This window comes from Cricetulus griseus, chromosome 4 (assembly GCF_003668045.3).
Source record: "Cricetulus griseus strain 17A/GY chromosome 4, alternate assembly CriGri-PICRH-1.0, whole genome shotgun sequence".
NCBI lineage: Eukaryota > Metazoa > Chordata > Mammalia > Rodentia > Cricetidae > Cricetulus > Cricetulus griseus.
In genome coordinates, this window is record NC_048597.1 from 83,558,029 (window position 1) to 83,577,846 (window position 19,818).

At 43.8% G+C, this 19,818-nt stretch overlaps 1 protein-coding gene across 1 annotated transcript in view; it reads right to left on the bottom strand.

Moving 5' to 3' along the window:
• Flt1 (fms related receptor tyrosine kinase 1) overlaps positions 1-18,885 on the bottom strand; it is a 67,085-nt gene extending 48,200 nt beyond the window's left edge. Inside the window, exons 1-3 of the mRNA XM_035443177.1 lie at positions 18,794-18,885; positions 18,205-18,431; positions 276-400 (exon numbers count right to left, since the gene is read on the bottom strand). Coding sequence (XP_035299068.1) covers positions 276-400; positions 18,205-18,431; positions 18,794-18,828 — 387 coding nt within the window. The 5' untranslated portion in view covers positions 18,829-18,885. The remainder of the gene's footprint in view (positions 1-275; positions 401-18,204; positions 18,432-18,793) is intronic.
• Between the last annotated feature and the right edge of the window lie 933 nt (positions 18,886-19,818).

A 19,818-nucleotide genomic window follows, 5' to 3' on the forward strand; every position in this document is an offset into this window, starting at 1 on the left:
GATCAACGAAATTAACACTTACATTTGGATGTGTGGCAATATATCAAAACTGTCATGAGTTTGGTTCTTTCGTTATCTAGATATATGCTTAGGACATTATCATTTGACTTTACTTAAATACACAATAACTCCCACTAGTGTTTCTTGGTAGGAAAAGGATGTTACAGATAGGTTCACTGAAAAGCCCAGATGTCTGTAAGAAAATTATTCCAGAGACTTAAAATGTCATAACACCCATTTGAAGCAAAAAACGTGATGGAAGTAAAGAGTTTTACCTTTTTCAGAGTGACTGTGATGTTGGGTGACGTCACCCGACAGGGGATGATGAGTTCTCTTCCTTCCGTCATATACACAACTTTAGGTATGTCACTGTACATCTCTATGAAAGGACTCGCTGCATCTGAGTGGGGAAAAACACAGAGAGGTAATTGAAGATTAAGACTTTGTAGACTGGGACTGTCCCTGGGACTCTGCTGCAGCCATGAAAATCCCTCCTCATAGGACAGATTGTGCTCTGTCTTTGAATCTGGCCTTCCACAGGTCTGTCTCCCAAAGAAACCCAGTTTCTTCTTCAGTTCTTGGCCTTCAGTGGGATTACCCTGACACCCTAATATGCAATGGAGTTACAGAGACCACTGAGTGCCAAAGCTTTAGAAGTGCAAAGAAGGACAAAGAGGGAGATGCTGCATAAACTTCAGCTATGTTAAGTGCCCCAGGAAGTTCCCTCCAGGGTCTTTGTGACCACTGGAAAAACACAGGTGCTACTACATGGGAGAGTCAGGGGCAAGACAGAAGTAAGCAAACCAGAGGGATTATCATTTGAATGGCAGAGGCACCACTTGAAGGCTTTCTAGACCTTGCCTAGTAGACAAGAATGAATGAGAAAGGGATCTAGGAAATGCATACATTTCATTGGTGATTAGGTCCATTCTTCAACGTGCAAGGTTTATTTGCTAAGAGTAAAGCTCGCAGAGAGGTCTGGAGGGGCCTTTGCATAATCACCAAAACATCTTTTTTCAAAGTGTGGCAGTGTCTCTGAGAGGATTCTAACTACCTGTTCGACTTCCCTGTAATTCCTCTAGAGAATCAGAAGGAACATCAGACATTTCTAGAAACACTGTCCACCCTTATCTTGTCTTCAAACGATCCCTTTCAGGAGTGCTTGGCACCAGGCTTTAGGGGGATCAGGAGTCCTGTATGAAAGAACCAAGGAGGCCCCAGACCTGCTGGCTGGTCCTCAAAACTGGATGCTGACACAGAATGGATACTAGAGAAACAAGCGCTGTTAGCAGGCAACAGTTGTCAGACATCCACAGTGGCTGTCATGGGTGAAACTGGTAAGGTCCTAAGCACTTTGCACTTCTGAATGGGGCCTATATGGAAAGAGAGTTGAATGAATGTAATTTTTAAGCTAGAGACCCTTAGCCTATAATAGGCATCTTTTTAAAAAAATATTTTATGTTAATTGGTGTGAAGGTATCAGATCCTCTAGAACTGGATTCACAGAGAGTTGTGAGCTGCCATGTGGTTCTGGGAACTGAACCCAGGTCTGCTGGAAGAGCAGCCAGTGGTCCCAGATACTGAGCCACCTTTTCAGGCCCTGAAAGAACAAAGGCAGAGACTGATGTGACATCGGCAAGTCAAAGAATGCTGGGAAACCAGGACAAGGAAGTGGTAGGAGAGGACCTAACAGGACCTAGCAGGTTAGCCCTGGAAGCAACTTCATTTCAGACATGCAGTGGCAGAGAAAAAAGAAAACAAACAAACAAACAAAAGCTGGACCCAGGCTTTGTGGTCTACACCTATAACCCCAGCAGGTTAGTCATGAAAGCAGAACAAATGGCCAGCCTCAACTATTCTGCTAGGTATCCAGTTTTTTTAAAAAAAGAAGGAATTGGGGACAGAAGTGTGGAAAATATGGGGGGGGGGAGAGTTAGCTACCCGCGGGTGCTAGTTTTATGAGTTATTGTCTCCTCTCTCCTTTCCTTTCCTTTTTTTTTAAAAAATTTTTTGACATAAGGTCTATGTAGCTTTGGCTGGCCCGAAACTCACTTTGTAGACCAGGCTGGCCTTGAACTCACATAGACTCTCCTGCCTCTGCCTCTAACGCTCAGCTCAGTTATTTTCTCTGTTGGTTTTTCTAGAATGATTACATGTCATTTAATAATAGCTGTTAAAGTTAACATTCAAATTAGAAATCACTATCCATTTGCACTTGAGGAAAACAATATATTTGTCGTTGACTGGCTTTCATTTTGACTGTCACAGTTAATAGAGCTGTTTGTTGATTAGGAATTCTCAGTGGGTGGAGAACACCATGGACAAAGACAGAAAATGAATGACTGGAAACAAAGTGTGCTGGTCAAAGACAAATCCTCCACCAGATGAGGTTGCAGAGGCAGACACCCAGTAGAGCCAGGGAACTGCATCATGCTCTCTTCCTTCTGCAGCTCTCTCTCTCTCTCTCTCTCTCTCTCTCTCTCTCTCTCTCTCTAATGTGTGTGTGTGTGTGTTTATGTATGTATGTATGTATGTATGTATGTATGTATGTATATACATTGTGTGTCCCAAAGGTGTATACAGAAACACCAGGAAACAGCTTAATTCATTTAACTGAACTGTAAATCCTCCATATTGGCTTACTGACTTCAGACAGCACTTTCCAACAAAGAACACTGACATCAAAAGTTTCTAGAGGTGACAGTAAACATGGGTGTCATCGGCTCTTGGCTAATGAATCAGCAATTTCAAATGGAACTGTCTTTACCTCTGAGTTCCTTTGTCCCTTTGCTTATATGGATTCCCCTAAACACTTAAATTTCACCCAGTTATTATCTCCTAAAGGCTTGCTTCAGTGTCAGTAGTGGGCCCCACCACAAATCAAAGGTGCTAAAATACTGTGTCAGTCCAAACATAACTAAAAACACATTGTTTGTCAATAGTGGCATTATAAATCAATATCTGCAAATGACTCCATGCCTGTACACACACACACACACACACACACACACACACACACACACACACACACCACACACCAATCACTCTACTCTTTGGACTTATTAAGAGTACATTTCCTTTGCAACTTGCTTTAAGGAAAGGCTAAGAATGAACTTGCCAGACATAATACAAACATTTTTTGTTTTGTAGGACCATAGATATGGGAGAGGTCACGGTTCCATTAATATCACCAGTAAAACCACTTACTGCTCCCATAGGATTCATTTGTCTTTGTCACAAAATTAAAAATGACTTCTACACCCAGCCAGTGGGTTCCTGCAATCAGAGTGGCTTCGGTATGAAAGAGTGAGGAGGCCAGTGCTCCGGCCACTCACACAGTCACTGGGGATTCAAGACAATGCACATCTAGGTGAAAGTCATGCCGCCTTGCCTTCACTCCCTGGCAGGAAACTGGCAGGGCAAATTCAGTCTTCCCACCCAGGAGGAGAACCTGGGCTGTCACTCTCCAGTACAAGTGAACAGACAGAGCTCAAACAGAGACCCTTGCTCAGAATGCAGCTGTGTCTGTTTTTAATAGCGTTTTTTTCTTTTGAGACCTGTAACCACCATGGCACATGAAGGCACAGTGCAGAGAATGTCATTCTTAACCTAGCTTTGCTGATGTCACTGAAAGTGAATGATACTCCCTCCCCCAACATTTTAAAAGGCCTTTTTTCTTTTACCTGAAAGCGGGTTTAAAAGTAAGCCCCAGGTTTCCTAGCGCACACACATTTTAAATATGCGTGTAGACTTTTTCCTGATTGTCTTTGCTTGGTTTTTATTTTCCGCCAAGTCCTGGTCATGGGGACTCTTGGGGAGTAAAAAGGGAGAGTGTGGTTTTCATTTATTGAAGAAGTGGAGAGGACTAACACTCACTAACCAGTCCCATGAAGACCTCTGCATCGGGACACGAATTCTCCACATTACACAGGTTTTCACACTGTGGATTATACCTAATGCTCAGAATGGTTTGTTGATTGGTGAAAAAAAAATTCTTTGAAATATAAGCAACAAAAATAAAGAGGCAAATTCTTCACAGACTTACACTGTCCTCTAAGTTTTTCTAGTTCACTCTCACATGGTAACTGTTGAGTGCCTGTGACATCAGACAAAATAATCTTTAAAAAGATTTGCTCTCTCTCTCTCTCTCTCTCTCTCTCTCTCTCTCTCTCTCTCTCTCTCTCTCTCTCTGTGTGTGTGTGTGTGTGTGTGTGTGTATTGGCCACCTGTGTGCAGGTGTCTGCAGAGGCTAGAAGGTGGTGGATCTCCTGGAGCTGTCTCTCTAGCCCCAAATAGACTTTAAAGCAGAAAATGTTGCTAGAGATAAAAAATATTTCATAATAGTAAGAGAATCAATCTATCAGGAAGACATGACAATGATACATGAATTCATCTAACAACATGACAATAAAACACAAGAAGCAAAAACTAACAGAATGGGAGGGAGAAATGTAGTAAAACAACAACATAAACATTTAAGCCTCTTTTCTTTTTTGAGGCAGGGTTTCTCTGTGTAGCCTTGGCTGTCCTGGAACTTGCTCTGTAGACCAGGCCGGCCTTGAACTCACAGAGATCCACCTGTCTCTGCCTCCCCAGTGCTGGGATTAAAGGCATGCATCACCATGCCCAACTAGCCTCCTACTTTTTTAAAAATTAGTTAATTAATTACTTTCGCGCGCGCTCGTGTGCGTGTGTGTGTGTGTGTGTGTGTGTGTGTGTGTGTGTGTGTGTGTGTGTGTTCATGTGCAATGAAGGAAGCCAGAAAAGGATATCGAATTTCCTGGAACTGGAGTTACAGGCAGTTGTAGGCAGTTTACCATTTAAGTGCTAAGAATTGAACCCAGGTCCTCTACAAGAGCAACCAGTGCACCTAACCACTGAGCCATCTCTCTAGCCCCTTATTACTTTCAGTGAAGATGGAATAACTAGACAAAACAACGAAGTGGAAGAAAATACTTGAGCAACACTAGTAGCCAACTATACCTAATACATGAATAGAACACCCCACTCATCCAAGCAGGCTGCACATTTTTCTTAAGTGCACAAAGAGAATTTCAGTCACAGAGCATATCCTAGGCCATAAAACAAACCTCAATAAAGAATAGAATTAATGCAAAGTGCATTATTTAGAAATCAGTAACAGAAACAGGAGACTTAAAAAAAAAAAAAAAAAAAAAAAAAACTAGAGATGACATATTGGTCAAAGAGGAACTCAAAGAGGGACCAGAAGATGTCATGGATGCTGGGCAGTGGTGGCGCACGCCTCTAATCCCAGCACTCAGGAGGCAGAGGCAGGTGGATCTCTGTGAGTTTGAGGCCAGCCTGGTCTCCAGAGTGAGTGCCAGGATAGGCTCCAAAGCTACACAGAGAAACCCTGTCTCGAAAAACCAAAAAAATATAAAAAAATAAAAATAAAAATCAGTTATTAGAAAACAAAACAAACCTACCTGCTCACAAGTAAATGCCAAGACCCAGATGTCAAATGAATTCTACCAAATATAAGACTACCAATTCTTCATAAACTTTTCCCCAAAAAATAGAACAAAGAAAACTTTCTAACTCATCCTATGATACAATGAAGCCCAGACTGAAGACTTTACAACAAAACTATCAAATGAGTATGGATGTATGATCAAAAACAAATCTCAACAAAATAAATATGTTAAAAATGTAAGACCTTTTATACTTCAATAATAAAGACAAATAACTCCATTTAAGAGTGCAGAAGGGTGGGGCTGGAGAAATGGCTTTAACAGTTTAGAGTACTGACTGCTCTTGCAAAAGACTCAAGTGCGGTTCTCAGCACCCACATCAGGTGGCTCACGATCCCATGTAACTCCAGCTCCAGGGAATCTGATGTCCTCTTCTGGCCTCTGCCGGGACCCCCATACACTTACACAAGCACTCACATTTACATAAATTAAAAGACATAATAAAAATATTTCTTAAGTATAATACAAAAGGATTTCAACTGATACTTCTCTCACGATTGAGACACAAAGGATTCTATAAACACGTGAAAAGTTGTCCAAGATCATGAGCAATCAGGAAAATACTAATCAAAGCTGTGAGTGACCATTTCATATCCACTAAAATGGCTAAAAGAAAAGGACATAATAACAAATGTTGACAAGGATAAGGAACAACAGATGGGAATGTAAAATGGTACAACTACATTAAAACAATAAAATAATGGTTATTCCCCCCCAAAGTTTAAACATAGAATTAGCTAGTTGCCTTACTACTCAGAAATGCTACCTATAGGTGCATATTCAAGACAATGGGCACTTATATCCACACAAAAGCTTGTATACAATATTTACTGAAGTGCTACTAAAAGTAGCCATATGTCAGGTGTGGAACAGCCATGTCTTTAGTCCCAGCACTGGGGAGGCAGAGACAGTTGGATCGCTGTAAGTTCACGGCCTAATCTACATAGTTAGCTTTAGGATAGCCAAGGCTATATAGAGAGACTTTGCCAAGAGAGAGAGAGAGAGAGAGAGAGAGAGAGAGAACAATAAAAAGTCAGGAAGTAGAAACTAAAATATCTATCAGCTAATATGTGGATCACTGAAGTGTGGTCTATCTATACCATGTAGCATGATTCAGTTAGCTATAGGAAGGAAGAAAAGAGGGTGATGTAATATGGGTGAACCTCAAAAATACTCTGTGTAAAAGGAGCCAGATACGGCTGGACTCCTGTGCAATATTCAGAAGAGGCAGAAAGTAGACCAATGCTTGCTAAGGACAGAAGACACATGGGCTGCGGGTATGGACCAGGGACCACAGGGCCCAGCTTTGCTTCAAAGGTGGTGGGATGTGGTATATTCTATCAACAGACTGAAGCCCACTGAACTCTCTATTGTAAACAAGTGAATCGTACAATATGTAGACTATATCCCTACACGACTTATCCAGAAAGAAAACCTTGGACCCTGTTTTCTGAGCTGGAATGACTCCTGCTCACCTTCTGGGTTCCACAGTCTTTCTCTCCAACCCCAAGTTGCATCCTTTCCAGACCATTCACAAATGACAGAATCTGCCCCTGTGCCAAAGCCATCGTGGACAAATGTGTCCTCCGTTCCTCCTGGCGGCTCCAAGTCAATGATAGAACAATGAAAACCTTTCTGTCTTCATTTAGATGGCCAAAGCTTGCCCACTGTGTCCAAGAGGTGTGTACACATAGGGTGTGCATATTGGTAGACCCTGAAATGTTGTCCTGGTTACCCAGATGATCAGCTTCCAGATTTAAGAGGGATAAAAAATGCCACTGAGGCTGGCCCAGTGCCTTAGCTAATTTTCTTGTTGCTACAACAAGATACCAGTAAGTTAAAGAAGGGAGGATTCAGTGTGGCTGTATTTCAGGAAATTGAGTTCATCATAGCAGTGGGCACAGAGACTCTGAGTGGGTCAGTCTGTGGTTGAGGGTGCATATAGCCACAGCTTCTCACATGGTATTGGTTAAGAAGCAGAGGCTGTGTTTGAAGAGAACCTGGGCCATAATCTTCCAGGTCTACCCACCAGTGGGCCTTGGTCTAAAAGGTTCCACAGCTTCTCAACCCAGTACCACCGCAAAGGACCAAGTATTCAAACACAGTAGCCTGTGCGGACCTTTCATATCCAAATGCTAACACTCAGCAGTACGCTCACCAATTTCTGTCAAAAAGACAGATACCTTACATAAAACATGTCTGTTAGAGCAAGGGACATAGAGAAGGGCCATCACATTTACCATCCAAGAGGCCATTGTAAACAACAACAAAAACAGTACTTCTAAAATTAGCAATTCATTATTTGTGTGCTACAAAGTTAGCTGCACATCTCCGGAGAAGGCCCCTTCTAACTACTTGTCTGTCTGCAGTGAGTAGACTTGGGCTTCCTAGTGCTTTCCTTACAGCAGAGGACTGAATAGCAGCAGAAGAGAAAGGAGACAATGGCTCAGTCTTGCCCTCCTATTGTTCCTCCCCTAACAGGGAACCAAGGTCACCCTCTCTGTCCACTGTGCAGGAGCATTAAACACATAGGCCTGTGACTCATGGGCAAAGATGTTTCTGGAGAAGACATCCACTGAGGCGGTTTGAAGAGTGTGGGTGATGCATTCAACTCTATGCACAAACACATTTCAGGACTCAGGTCTTTAGTAGTCTGAGGCACGGTGCGGCATGGCATGCACATGTCATACAGCAGGAATGGTCGTTTCCATTCCTGGGGTTAAGTTCTAAATTCTGCCTGGAAGGGGAAAATGGAACCTCTATTTTTTAAACTGTGCAGCACAAACTAAGTCGATTTGTTGAGGAACTCAGTGAGCGTGGAATGCTAGGTTCAGGGCAGGCCTTCCATCTCCCAGGGGCTCACACACAGCAGGCTGGCCCATGCCAGTGTCCTGCTTACCACACAACCTGAGCCGCATCTCAGAGAGAAGGCAGGCAGGGGTGGGGATGGAGAGAGGAAGCAGAAAAGAAGGACAAAGATCCTGTAACTTTTCTACTCCAAAATCGGAAGCATTTATTTCTTGATTGTACTCGTCTTGTTTGCCTTGTGGACACATGAAATTATGAAATCTCCACGGATATTACAGACACCTCAGTGAGGGAACTGAGACCCACAGGGAAGGAAGGACCTCCCACAAGCACAGGGATGGCAGAGCCAAATGGAATTTAGGTTTTCTGTCTCAATAACCCGTGTCACCAAGGGGAAAGCTACTACCATGGCTGTTATTCACACACAGTGGGAGAAACCTCCACCCAGAAACAGAGTCAACACAGAACATTCTGACAGACTCAGCAGTACATAAGCAGGTTGAAGGCTCATGGCTAGAACCAAGCTCTGGTCATTGGATCCCTTTAAGAAGGCTAAGGCCTTCACTGGGGTCCCAGCAAAGAAGGCAGGTGAGTAGAGGAACCTGCCTCTAGCCAATTAGTGGGCGTGGTGGCTGTGTCTGAAGAGGGTAGCTCCAGCTTACAGCGGGTGCCAAGTGACAATATGGATCAGTTTGGGTCGGTTTGTTTTTTGAGACAGGTTCTCTCTGTGCAGCCCTGGTTGTCCTGGAACTCACTCTGTAGACCAGCCTGGCCTTGAACGTAAAGATTGACCTCCCTCTGCCTCCCGAGTGCTGGGATTAAAGATGTGTGCCACCATCATCCAGCCCAATTTTTAAAGTAATTAGGAAATCATATTTTTAACTCTTCCAATTATTAAATATTGGTAGCAAAAAGTGCTGTGCCTGCCCATTGGGCCTGGCCCTGGTCTTCAGGCTTCCACTTGGTAGCACTGCACATCTCGGGAAAGTTGGGATGGATGCTGAGGCGAAGACAAAACAGTCAGAGGCCTCACTAGGAACCAGACCTGAACCTGAAGCTTAATCGATAATGTCCATTCTCTGACATGAAATTCAGTATAAAATATAGAAAGCATAGTAACTGACTTTGATATACCAGCATACCCCCAATAGAATTTGTAATGGAGCTTAGCTTGTTGGGTTGCAATGGAATGGGCCCAAGAAGATAGCCACAAATGACAGGAGCCATTTCCAGGAAAATCTCAGCACTAGAAAGGTGATGGGCGCCACAGGAGCATCCAGTCCCATCCAGTGAGCACCTGACTTGTCCCGAATCCCTGCACACGTGGGATCTTCACTTCCCAAGACAGTTCACGCCACTTTCGAATAACTTTCTATCAATGTCACAAAGTGCTTCCTCATGTCACTATACAATCTGCCAGTTCTGACTTCGCTCCTGCTCAGGTATTCTGCCATCAGGATTCTAAAGGCAATTCTATAGCCTGATCTTTTTTCATATAAGCATGGGATGGCCATCGCCTTCCCTACTTCCAAGACAGGCTTGTACTGTTTACTTTTATGTGTACGGGTATTCTGTCTGTCGATATGTCTGTGCACCACATGTACACGGTGCTGAAGGAGACCAGAAGAGAGCACTGGATCCCCTAGACTGGAGTTACAAATGGCTGTGAGCTGCCATGTGGGTGCTGGGAATATAACCCAGGTCCTTTGCAAGTGTAGCCAGTGCCTTCACAGGTGGGCCATCTCTCTAGGCCCTACACTCATCTTAAAAATTACTCTTTGCAAGTGGATATCTGCTTGTTCTAGAAGCATTTCCCCAAAAGACATGCAGGCAAACACTCGTGCACATAAAATAAAAATAAACATAAACACAATATTACAAACATTAACTCAGAGTGGGTCACAGTCTTAAGCATAAAATGAGGATCCTCCAGTAAAGATCATATCAAAAGAATGAAAAATGGGCCAATGATGCTCAAAAACATCTCACCAAACAATATATATGCTTCAATAAGCCACTGGGGAGATGTACTCCAATACAGTGGGACACCACTGCACATGCCACCTAATAATACAAATGCCTCACAACATGCTGCCAGGAAGATATACTCCAAAACACCAGTGAGACACCACAATACATCTCACCAAATAATATATATGCTTCACAACCTGCCACTGGGAAGATATACTCCAAAACAGTGAGACACCACTACACACCAGTGAGAACCGCTAGAGGCCAGAACATTGACAACACTGGATGCTGGTGAGGCTGTAGAGCAGTGGTTCTCAACCTGGGGGGGGTCATAACCCCTTTGGGGGGTGGTGTCAGATACTCTGCATATCAGATATTTACATTCCAATTCTTTTTTTTTAAGATTTTATTTATTATGTATACAACATTCTGCTTCCATGTATATCTGCACACCAGAAGAGGGCACCAGATCTCATAATGGATGGTTGTGAGCCACTATGTGGCTGCTGGGAATTGAATTCAGGACCTCTGGAAGAGCAGTCAGTGCTCTTAACCTCTGAGCCATCTCTCCAGCCCCCCAATTATTAACAGTAGCAAAATTATTCATTGTTATGAGTATTGATGAAATAATTTTATGGTTGGGGTCACCACAACATGAGGAACTGTATTAAAGGGTCACAGCCTTAGGAAGGTTGAGACCCACGGCTGTAGAGTAACGTGAACTCTCTTCATTGCTGGTGGGAATGGAAGATGGTGTGGCTGTGATGGCCATTCTGAAAGGTAGCTTGGCAACTTCTTAAAAGCAATCATAGAGTTACCATGCAATCCAGCTGTCATACTCCTTGATACTCACCTGAGGAGGTGATAGCTATGTCTGTGGGTGTTCATAGCATCCTTAGTCATGCTTTCCAAGACTGCACAGCAGCCAAGACCTTCTTCAATAAGCAAAGGGGCAAATAAACTGTGGTATCTCCAGACAGGAGAATATTATTTAGTGCTAAAGGTCTGGGGATTTGGTTCAGTGGGTTAAGTATTTCCCTGGTATGCATGAAGCCCTGGGTTTGACCCCAGGTCTGCATAAACCCTGTGTGTTGGTGCATGCCTGTAATCTCAAGTCATTCTCACATAACAAAGCTGAAGCCTTTCTGGGATACATGAGACAGAAGGGTGAGGAGGAAGTGGAGGAGAAGGAAGAGGGAAAAAAAGGAAAGAAGCATCAAGGTTATAAGAAAACAGGGATGAATCTTGTTATTTTGTTTTGTTTGTTTGCTTTGGGATAGGGTTTCTCTATGCAGCCTTGGCTGTCCTGGAACTCTCGATGAAGGCTGGTCTTGAACTCAGAGATCTGCCCACTTCTGCCTCCCCAGTGCTGGGATTAAAGGGGCATGCCTCCATGCAACATGGAGGAATCTATCTAATGAATATTACAAAGGAAAGAAGCTGACCTATAAAGGACACTGTATGATTCATGTACATAAACTCTGGTGGAGGAAAACTATGCGGATTGGGGAGGTAGGGCAGTGGTTTCTTGGGGTGGGGGAGGGGCAACTAAGTGGAGCACAGGGAGTTTTTAGGGAGGGGAAATCACCCTGTGTGACACTATGATGATGAATATGTGCCATTATGTATTACTTTAAATTCAAGATTACACAACATCAAGATGACCCCCTAAGCCAGGCACGGAAGCACAGGCTCTGATTTACAGCATTCAGGAGATCGAGGCGGGAGAATTGTCACAACTTCAAGGCCAGTTGTGTCTACAGAGCTTCAGGACAGCCTAGGCTATACATTGTAAAGCCCTGTCATCCTGTCTACAGACTTTTTTGATTATGATGGTAAATGTCAGTTGTACCACTCTGGCAGGTGTGAACAGTGGAGGACATCCTCGTAGGGCAGAAGGCACCCAGGATGTCTCTGTTTCTCCTGATCAATTTTGGTGAGAACTTTTCATGTAAACTATGAGTAAAGTCATTTTTTTTTTAACCCACAAATGGAGCTGGAGAGATGGCTCAATGGTTAAGAGTACTTGCTATTCTTCCAGAGGACCTGAGTTCAGATACATAACAGGCAACTGACAACCACCTGGAACCCCAGCTCCTGGAAGATCCAGCACCCTCTTCATGCTTACTCTCTCTCTCTCTCTCTCACTCACACACATACATATACAGAAACAAAACAGTAGGTACTGCCACCTCCTAGGCTGGTACCTGTTAAGTGTAGAGAATGAGGTCCCTTTAACATAGCCATTATCCTTCTAATCATTTTGCACAAGGTTGAAGACCTCGTGAGAGCCATAGCAGGAGTTCAAATCAAGTATAAAGTTCAGGCTCTACTGTGTCATTGGTCACTTATTAACTGATACCTGATGGAAGAAGTAGGGGACCATGGGTGCCGAATAGCACGTCAGTCACACAGGTCAGTGTAGCTCCGGGAAGATGCAACTCATGGAGGACAAATACACTCCACAGTGTGTGTGTGGGGAAGATGGTCACCAAGCGCCATCGGCTATAGGGACACAGATTTCTGCCCTCCCGTCTCTAGATGGGGCAGACATTCCATTGAGAGTGTTAAAGTTACAAAAGCTCATATATCTAAAGCCTTTTCAGAATACCCGCAACAGGAATGGCTTCCACCCTGACAAGGAGTTTAATGGCACAAATGTTTCTTTAAGAGAAACACGAAATGGCAGGGCTTAGAGACATCAAGAGTGTCTTCCATCAAAGTCTGTGTCCCTGAAAAGGAAATTGGTGGAGTTGAGTTACTCCTCTCTGAACTCTGACCATGTGGTCCTAATCAACCACTATGGAGTGATGGATAGAATGGATAATCTCCATCATGCTTCAGCCCCAGAGGGAGCACACAGCCAGGTCCTGTTTTCCAAGGGGGAAATCCATGGTTCCAAAGCACGTCCATGCCTGTTGTAAATGATAGAAGTATCTGTTTCTCTTCTTTCATAATTTCACCAAAATGAAAATGACCGAAGCAAAACTTAACCCTGTTTTTTTTTTTTTTTTTTTTTTTTTTTTTTTTTTTTTTTTTTTATGAAGCTATGGGTAAACAGGTCAGAAGATTCCTAGGAACTCTACAGAGGACCCACTTGAGATAGAATTCTACAGATGCAAATCGGCCTTAGACTATCACCATTTTCAGAAACCCACCTCAGCTCCCGGCAAGGGGCCCGTAGGCTTCTAGGAAGACATGGCTTGCCCTGACGTGTTCATGTGACCATATGAGATAAAAACAAAAGACAAAAACAAAAAAAAAACTACCCAACCCATGAGCACCTGCTACTGCTGGTTTTGAAGGGCTAGAAGTGACAACTTGTAGGAACCACAGACAATACCCTGGAACAAAACTCCACAACAGAAGTGGCCCAGCGCAGTAATTAGGGTCATTTCTAAGGTATGAGAGAGGGGTCCTCTTTATCATTTAGAGGCCACTTCTGAACCATAACTATTCCAGGAATAATAAAAATAAAGCTGGGCTTTGTTTTAAAGGTCCACGAACTGGTACCATGGTCCTACAAAGTATCCAGTGGATTCAATTTCAAAACTATACAATTCTGTATTTCAGTCTTCAGTACAGAACAAACCACAGGGTCTTACACATAGTGGGGTTTGCTATCAATAAGTGTAGGTAGACCCCTGCCCATAGAAGCTCAGGGACAGGTCTTGTGAGATAGTTTGAGTTTGATCCCAGGAATATCCACTGCAGAAGGAAAGAAGCAATTTGCAAAGTTGTCCTCTGACCTTCACACACTCACTGGGGCGCACACACACATCAAAACCTCTGTGGGTCAGTTTCCTGCTGTCCACTAAAAACTCATAAAGATACTTTTAATGAAATCCTTGGACTTCTAGAAAAGACTGTCCCATAGCCAAATCCCTGCCCAAGTACCTGAAGTATGAGCAGAATCCTTTCCTATCCATGGGAGACAGAGCATGCACAGCCTGGGCATTAGCACAGCTCTGGAGAAACTTTGTAAGGAGGAGCCAGGGAGAAGTGTGTTGTGATGCTTCATTTCTGGAGAACTCCATTTTAGCAGCAATTCCCATTCAAACACCACTTGTCCAGACCACATTAAGAGTATATCCGAGGGGATGACCTCACATCAATGCCATTTACTCCGTGCAGCTGTGACCTCGAGCAAGCTGCCTAGCTACCTTGACAGAATTTAAGTGTCCCTCTGACTCTTCCCAGCCTCACGCAGCATCAAGGCAGACTGCATTCCCCAGAGCTACCAGCACTCTGCAGTCCACTCCATCTGTAACAGCAAGAGCCCTTTGCTCTCTGTAAAGCTTGCTGCAACAGAATTCCCATAGTAACTGGGTTAAGAGTGGGGATAAATGATGCTCTATAAACACAACCCACTGCTTATGTGAAAGGAAACTTCAACAAATGGAAGAAGTTATTTTAGTGGAAATTCTAATGTGCCAGCCCACTTAGTTAAGTCAACTGAAGTAGTCATACACGATTCCTTGGATAATAAATTGCCTGAATGCTGCGTTCTAGTGGAAGGCTTGGTGGCTGGGTGCAAGTCCTGGTGACAGAGTGGTGGTAACTAGTGTTCTGTAGGCAACTGGATGCTCTGCCCACATCAGAGCTTAGCTGGTGACTGTGCCTGCGAAACAGTGGGTGCTCTACACTGTCCTAAACACTCCTTTGCTCATAGTTCACCTTCCGTATTTGGCAGTAAATAGGAAAGGCTATCTAGGCTTGAGTCTTTTTCTCCAAACCCCTGGGGCTACGCAGATGTCTTTCAAAGCACATCTGTACAAGGTTTCTCATCTTTCTAAGATGTAACAATGAAGTGCCAACTCATCTGCAGATGCAGAAAGTCTCCACACAAAACGCTTCCTGCAATAGCTATTCTGTGAGAAGTGAGTGACAGCCAGTTAGTGTGTAGTGAAAAAGGCTGGAATTCATTAACCTCAGAGACAATGTCTGCACTATCAGAGACAAGCTTTGTGCCCAATGGCTAACATGCACCTCTGTGGGAGCGGTCAATAAAAATGGAAGCAGCCCTAATTACCTCAGAAGAGAATTAAAGTAATGAAAAAAATTTTTAAAGTTTTGGCAATGGGAGTTCCAGTTGTTTAGTAGATCATCATCTTGGCTTTAAGAAGGTATCTGAGACTAAAGACAACCTCCAGAAAAAGACAACAAAATAGATGATAAATTCACAACACAGCGGCTATTGTTTCTCCACCTATCCCATGACAGACATCAGTAATTAGTTTTGGCACATTTTCCTACTAATCCAAAGTATATCCTCAGTATCAGTTTGAACACAATATTCCTTCCATATGGCAGTGGTAGGCAGTTCGTTTATCCATGGAACGAATGACTCTGGCTATGCATCTGGACTTTCCCAAATGACCCACTGCAGATATAAGCAGTGAAGACACTTCCGAGCCTTACCCTCCCAGCATCTGTGTTAACCAGCGCTTTACCATGCAGAGTAATGGCTTTTTGCTGGATCTGCTTTGTCTTATATTTGAAATGGGAACGATTATGATAATGAAGTTTCTTTTCAGTGGTGAAAGGGAAATGGAGTGGAGGGTATATACTGAAATTGCTCATTCCACGAACTCGTGAGATCTATGGAATGGTATAGGAGTTAAAGGGGAAATCACTAAATCTTGTTTTATAAGGAGCTAAGACATTACTAGTGCTATTATTATCATTATTAATTTCAGTGTTTTCTTGTAAGCGGTCTCTTCCAAACCCACAGGAGAAAGGTGGATGATGAGTTCTAATGTGGATGGGTGCTTTCTTCCCTCCCGCTTAGCACTCTGTCTCAAGTGTCAGAAGGAACAAATATCCACAGGATACATTCTGTACAACTAGAAAAAGAAAGCACAAGGCTTGGTATGCCTGGCCAGCAGGTGCCATGTCTGCTTTCCCCTTGGCCCAAGCAGCTCTGGAAAGCGGTTGACCCTGCACCATTCCCATCCACCTCGCTTCCTGCCTGCCGCTCTCTCTTCCCTCCTCACCTGTGGTTCCCTGGCCACGGTACTCTAGTTTTAAGTGGATTGTGGCCTCCCTATAATGGCAAAGTGAGCTAACTCTGGAAGGAGGCAAACTGTAGGAATGGGGACGGGGACATAAAAGTGGTTCTGTTCAAATGAGGGTGACAGCCAAGCACAGTGTGGCTTACTCATGGGACCATAGTTACTTAGATGGCTGAAGAAGAGGGTTACAATTTTGAGGCCTGTCTGGGCTACACTATGAGTTCAAGGCCAGACAGGCAACTCAGTGAGGGCCTGTCCCCCAAATACAAAAGGGCTGTGGATATAGCTCAATGATAGTGTGCTTAACTAGCATGTATAAAGTCCTGGGCTCCATATCAGTGCGGAAAGGAAATTCCAATGACAGTAGCTGGAAAGAGCTCACTGTCATGATCACACTGTGATGACTGTCTCCTGAGACTAGCCCCTAATCTGGGTAATTACATACTCTGCTTAGGAATCTAACTCCAAGACACTATTTATCCCACCAGGAGGTAGACTCACAATGTTTTTTTTTTTTTTTAAGATTTATTTATTTATTTTATGTGCATTAGTGTTTTGCCTGCATATGTGTCTGTGTGAGGATGTTGGATCCCCCGGGACTGGAGTGACAGACAGTTGTGAGCTGTCATATGGGTGCTGGGAATCAAACCTGGGCCCTCTGGAAGAGCAGTTAGTGCTCTTAACCCACTGAGCCGTCTCTGCTTTTTATTGAAGCTGATGGCTGTCCGCTTTTTTTTTACAACTAGAGTCTGTGATTGATGTGCAAAATGATTTCATGTTACTGTCTTTAGACCTCAACGAGTTTCCAGTTTCAGGAAAACTGAACAAGGAAGAAAGGGCACAGCAATGGCGGTTTTCCTCGTCTTCCTCAGAGAGTTGCTTCTATCGTTGATGTCTACTTTTAGAGGGTCTTACAATCCCTCATTCTCTAAGGATGCAAAAGGCAGTACTGCAAGGTTATGACCCACAGACCCATTTCTGCCTTTTGTCCTTCTCACTAAAATACATCTGCTCTTCTACCACTAATATTTGCTTAATGCCAGTGAACTAATACACTGTAGCCAATTGCAACAAATATGGAAAGTCTTAAAAGACAGCACTACATGTATTAGATTATTATTTTATTATTTTTAATGATTTATTTTCATTTTATGTGTATCAGTGCTCATCTGCATGTATGTATATGTACCATGTGAGTATAGTGCCCAAGGACTGTGTCAGATCCCATGGAACTGTAGTAACAGACAGCTGTGATCTGTGACGTGGGCGCTGGGAATTAAATCTGGGCCTTCTTCAGGAGTAGCATGTGCCCTTAACAACAGAGCTCTCTCTCTAGTCCCTCAATGATTAATTTAGTAGAGAAAGCTGTTCAAGCACACCCCCAACCCTGTGTGTGTGTGTGTGTGTGTGTGTGTGTGTGTGTGTGTATGTGTGTGTGTGACTCGCAGAGTGCATATGTGTACATACACCTAGAGCTTTTTTTTTGCCACTGACCTGTATTTATTCCCAGTTCCCCAAAGTATTTTACAATTCTAATACGTAAGAGATTGCATCATGCTGAAAGCCCACCACCTTGTACCACAGGCTGAACATCTCAATAATTAACACATGGAATTCTGATCCTACCACTTGGTCTAACAAAATAAAGCTCTATCTGGTGTTGTGGGAGTCAACAAAACAGACAAGAGTCTCTTCCCACAGGGAACATTGTACTCACTGGGTCTTGAAAATTCTCATTGAAGCTGAGCACTAAAAATGCACCAAGACATATTTCCCAGGTTTCTGAATTCAGGCTGGCAGTCCTCTGCTGCCCATTTGTGTCACGTTTACTAGGAAAACTGTATTCTGACCCAGTCATGGTAGACCTCAGACCCAATGCCAAACAAAAGCAAAGAGAACGTGACAGGGTGACGTCTTACCACTAACAAATATGTAGATTGCAGATTCTGTTTTCTTCTTCTTGGAAGCCGATTTGGGGAGGTATCTACAGGTGTAGAGGCCTGTGTGGTTGGCCTGCGCCATGTTCAAGGTCAAGGTGCTGCAGAATTGTCTGTTGTTCCTGCCGCAGGCAGACCTAGTGACGCTCAGCCTCTTCTCCTCCTTACTCACTGTTGCAGGCAGAGACCACGAGTGGGCTGCCTCCCCTCTGCAACCAAAGCAAAGCACAGTCAAGGCTGAGGCCAGGCTCAGGACCGGGGCTGGAGAGTTTGTTATTCTCAGGAACACATTATTCCGAGGGCTCTTGAGTGTCCATCTGTTTCATTAAGAACAAGCCACATATTCTAAGGGGCTTTAGGACCACAGTCAGGATAAAGAGGTGACAATATTTGGGCATCATTCCCTCAAGGGATGTGAAGCACTCACCTCCATGGGACGAATTCTCTATGTGAAGCTTAACATAGGAGCCCCTGAGGCTCTGCCCCTCTCTCTCTGGTTCTGAGGGTGACCTCTCTGTCAGGGAATCAGCGGGTTTGATTTGATTACTATACCCATAAGTACCTTACTCACCTGCACTTGAGAAAGAGAGTCTGGCCAGCCTGCATGACATGCTGTGTGCCTTTTAAACTCAGCTCAGGGCCTTTCAACTTCGACCCTGAACCAGATCCTATAAAACAGAAAATTTTAAATGTGTTATTTGTAAATGGTTTATTACCTCTTCTAAAAGATTGCTTTTTTTCCCCTTAAACATATGCAAAAGGATGCATTGGATGCAAGTCTCTCTCTCTCTCTCTCTCTCTCTCTCTCTCTCTCTCTCTCTCTCTCTCTCTCTCTCTCTCTGTTTGTTTCCTGGAGTCAGGGTCTCACTAGGCAAACCTCTGGCCTCAAGCTCCCAAATGTTGGGATTGCAACCGTGAGCCACCATACCTGGCTGTGGCTTCTGGATGTCATTCATTCATTCATTAGTTGAGCAATATTTGGGGCCAGCCATTGAGTCATTTTTCTTCCTAAACTTGTTTCCTCATTTGGAAAACTAATTTTAGACTCAAAGTCAATTTTAGAAGCTACTTGGCTTGGCTTGCATAATCTGTGTGTTGCACAATCCTTCTCGAGTGATCCAGTAAAACAGATTATTCACTCTTACACGGTATCTGACAAGCCCACTTGGGATCATTGGGCAGCAGTAAAATAAAGCACGTGAAAGTGGGTTCTGATCTGTGTGTCTTTACACAATGCAATAATGACATCCATCCCAGGGACTATGTGAGCCTGGACATCTCTGTCTCTCTGTCCCTGTCTCTGTCTCCCTCTTCTCTCTATGAACTAACTGCACTGGAAGCTCTTGCATGTCTAACTCCCATGTGGACGCTCTGAGTCACATGACTCTGAGTTTCTCTGGGCCCTCCAAATAGCATCTAAGGGGCTAGAGCCTCCTTCTTCCTTTGCCCCTCCCTGTTTCCCCCTTCTCCCTCCTTCCTATTCCTGCTCTAACCCCTGCCTGCTTCCCCCTCCTTCCTCTTCCTGACCACTGTAATGACAGGTAAAAGGCAAGGTTGGAAGTGATAGTGGTCCCTAGAAAAGAATGGGGACTGAAA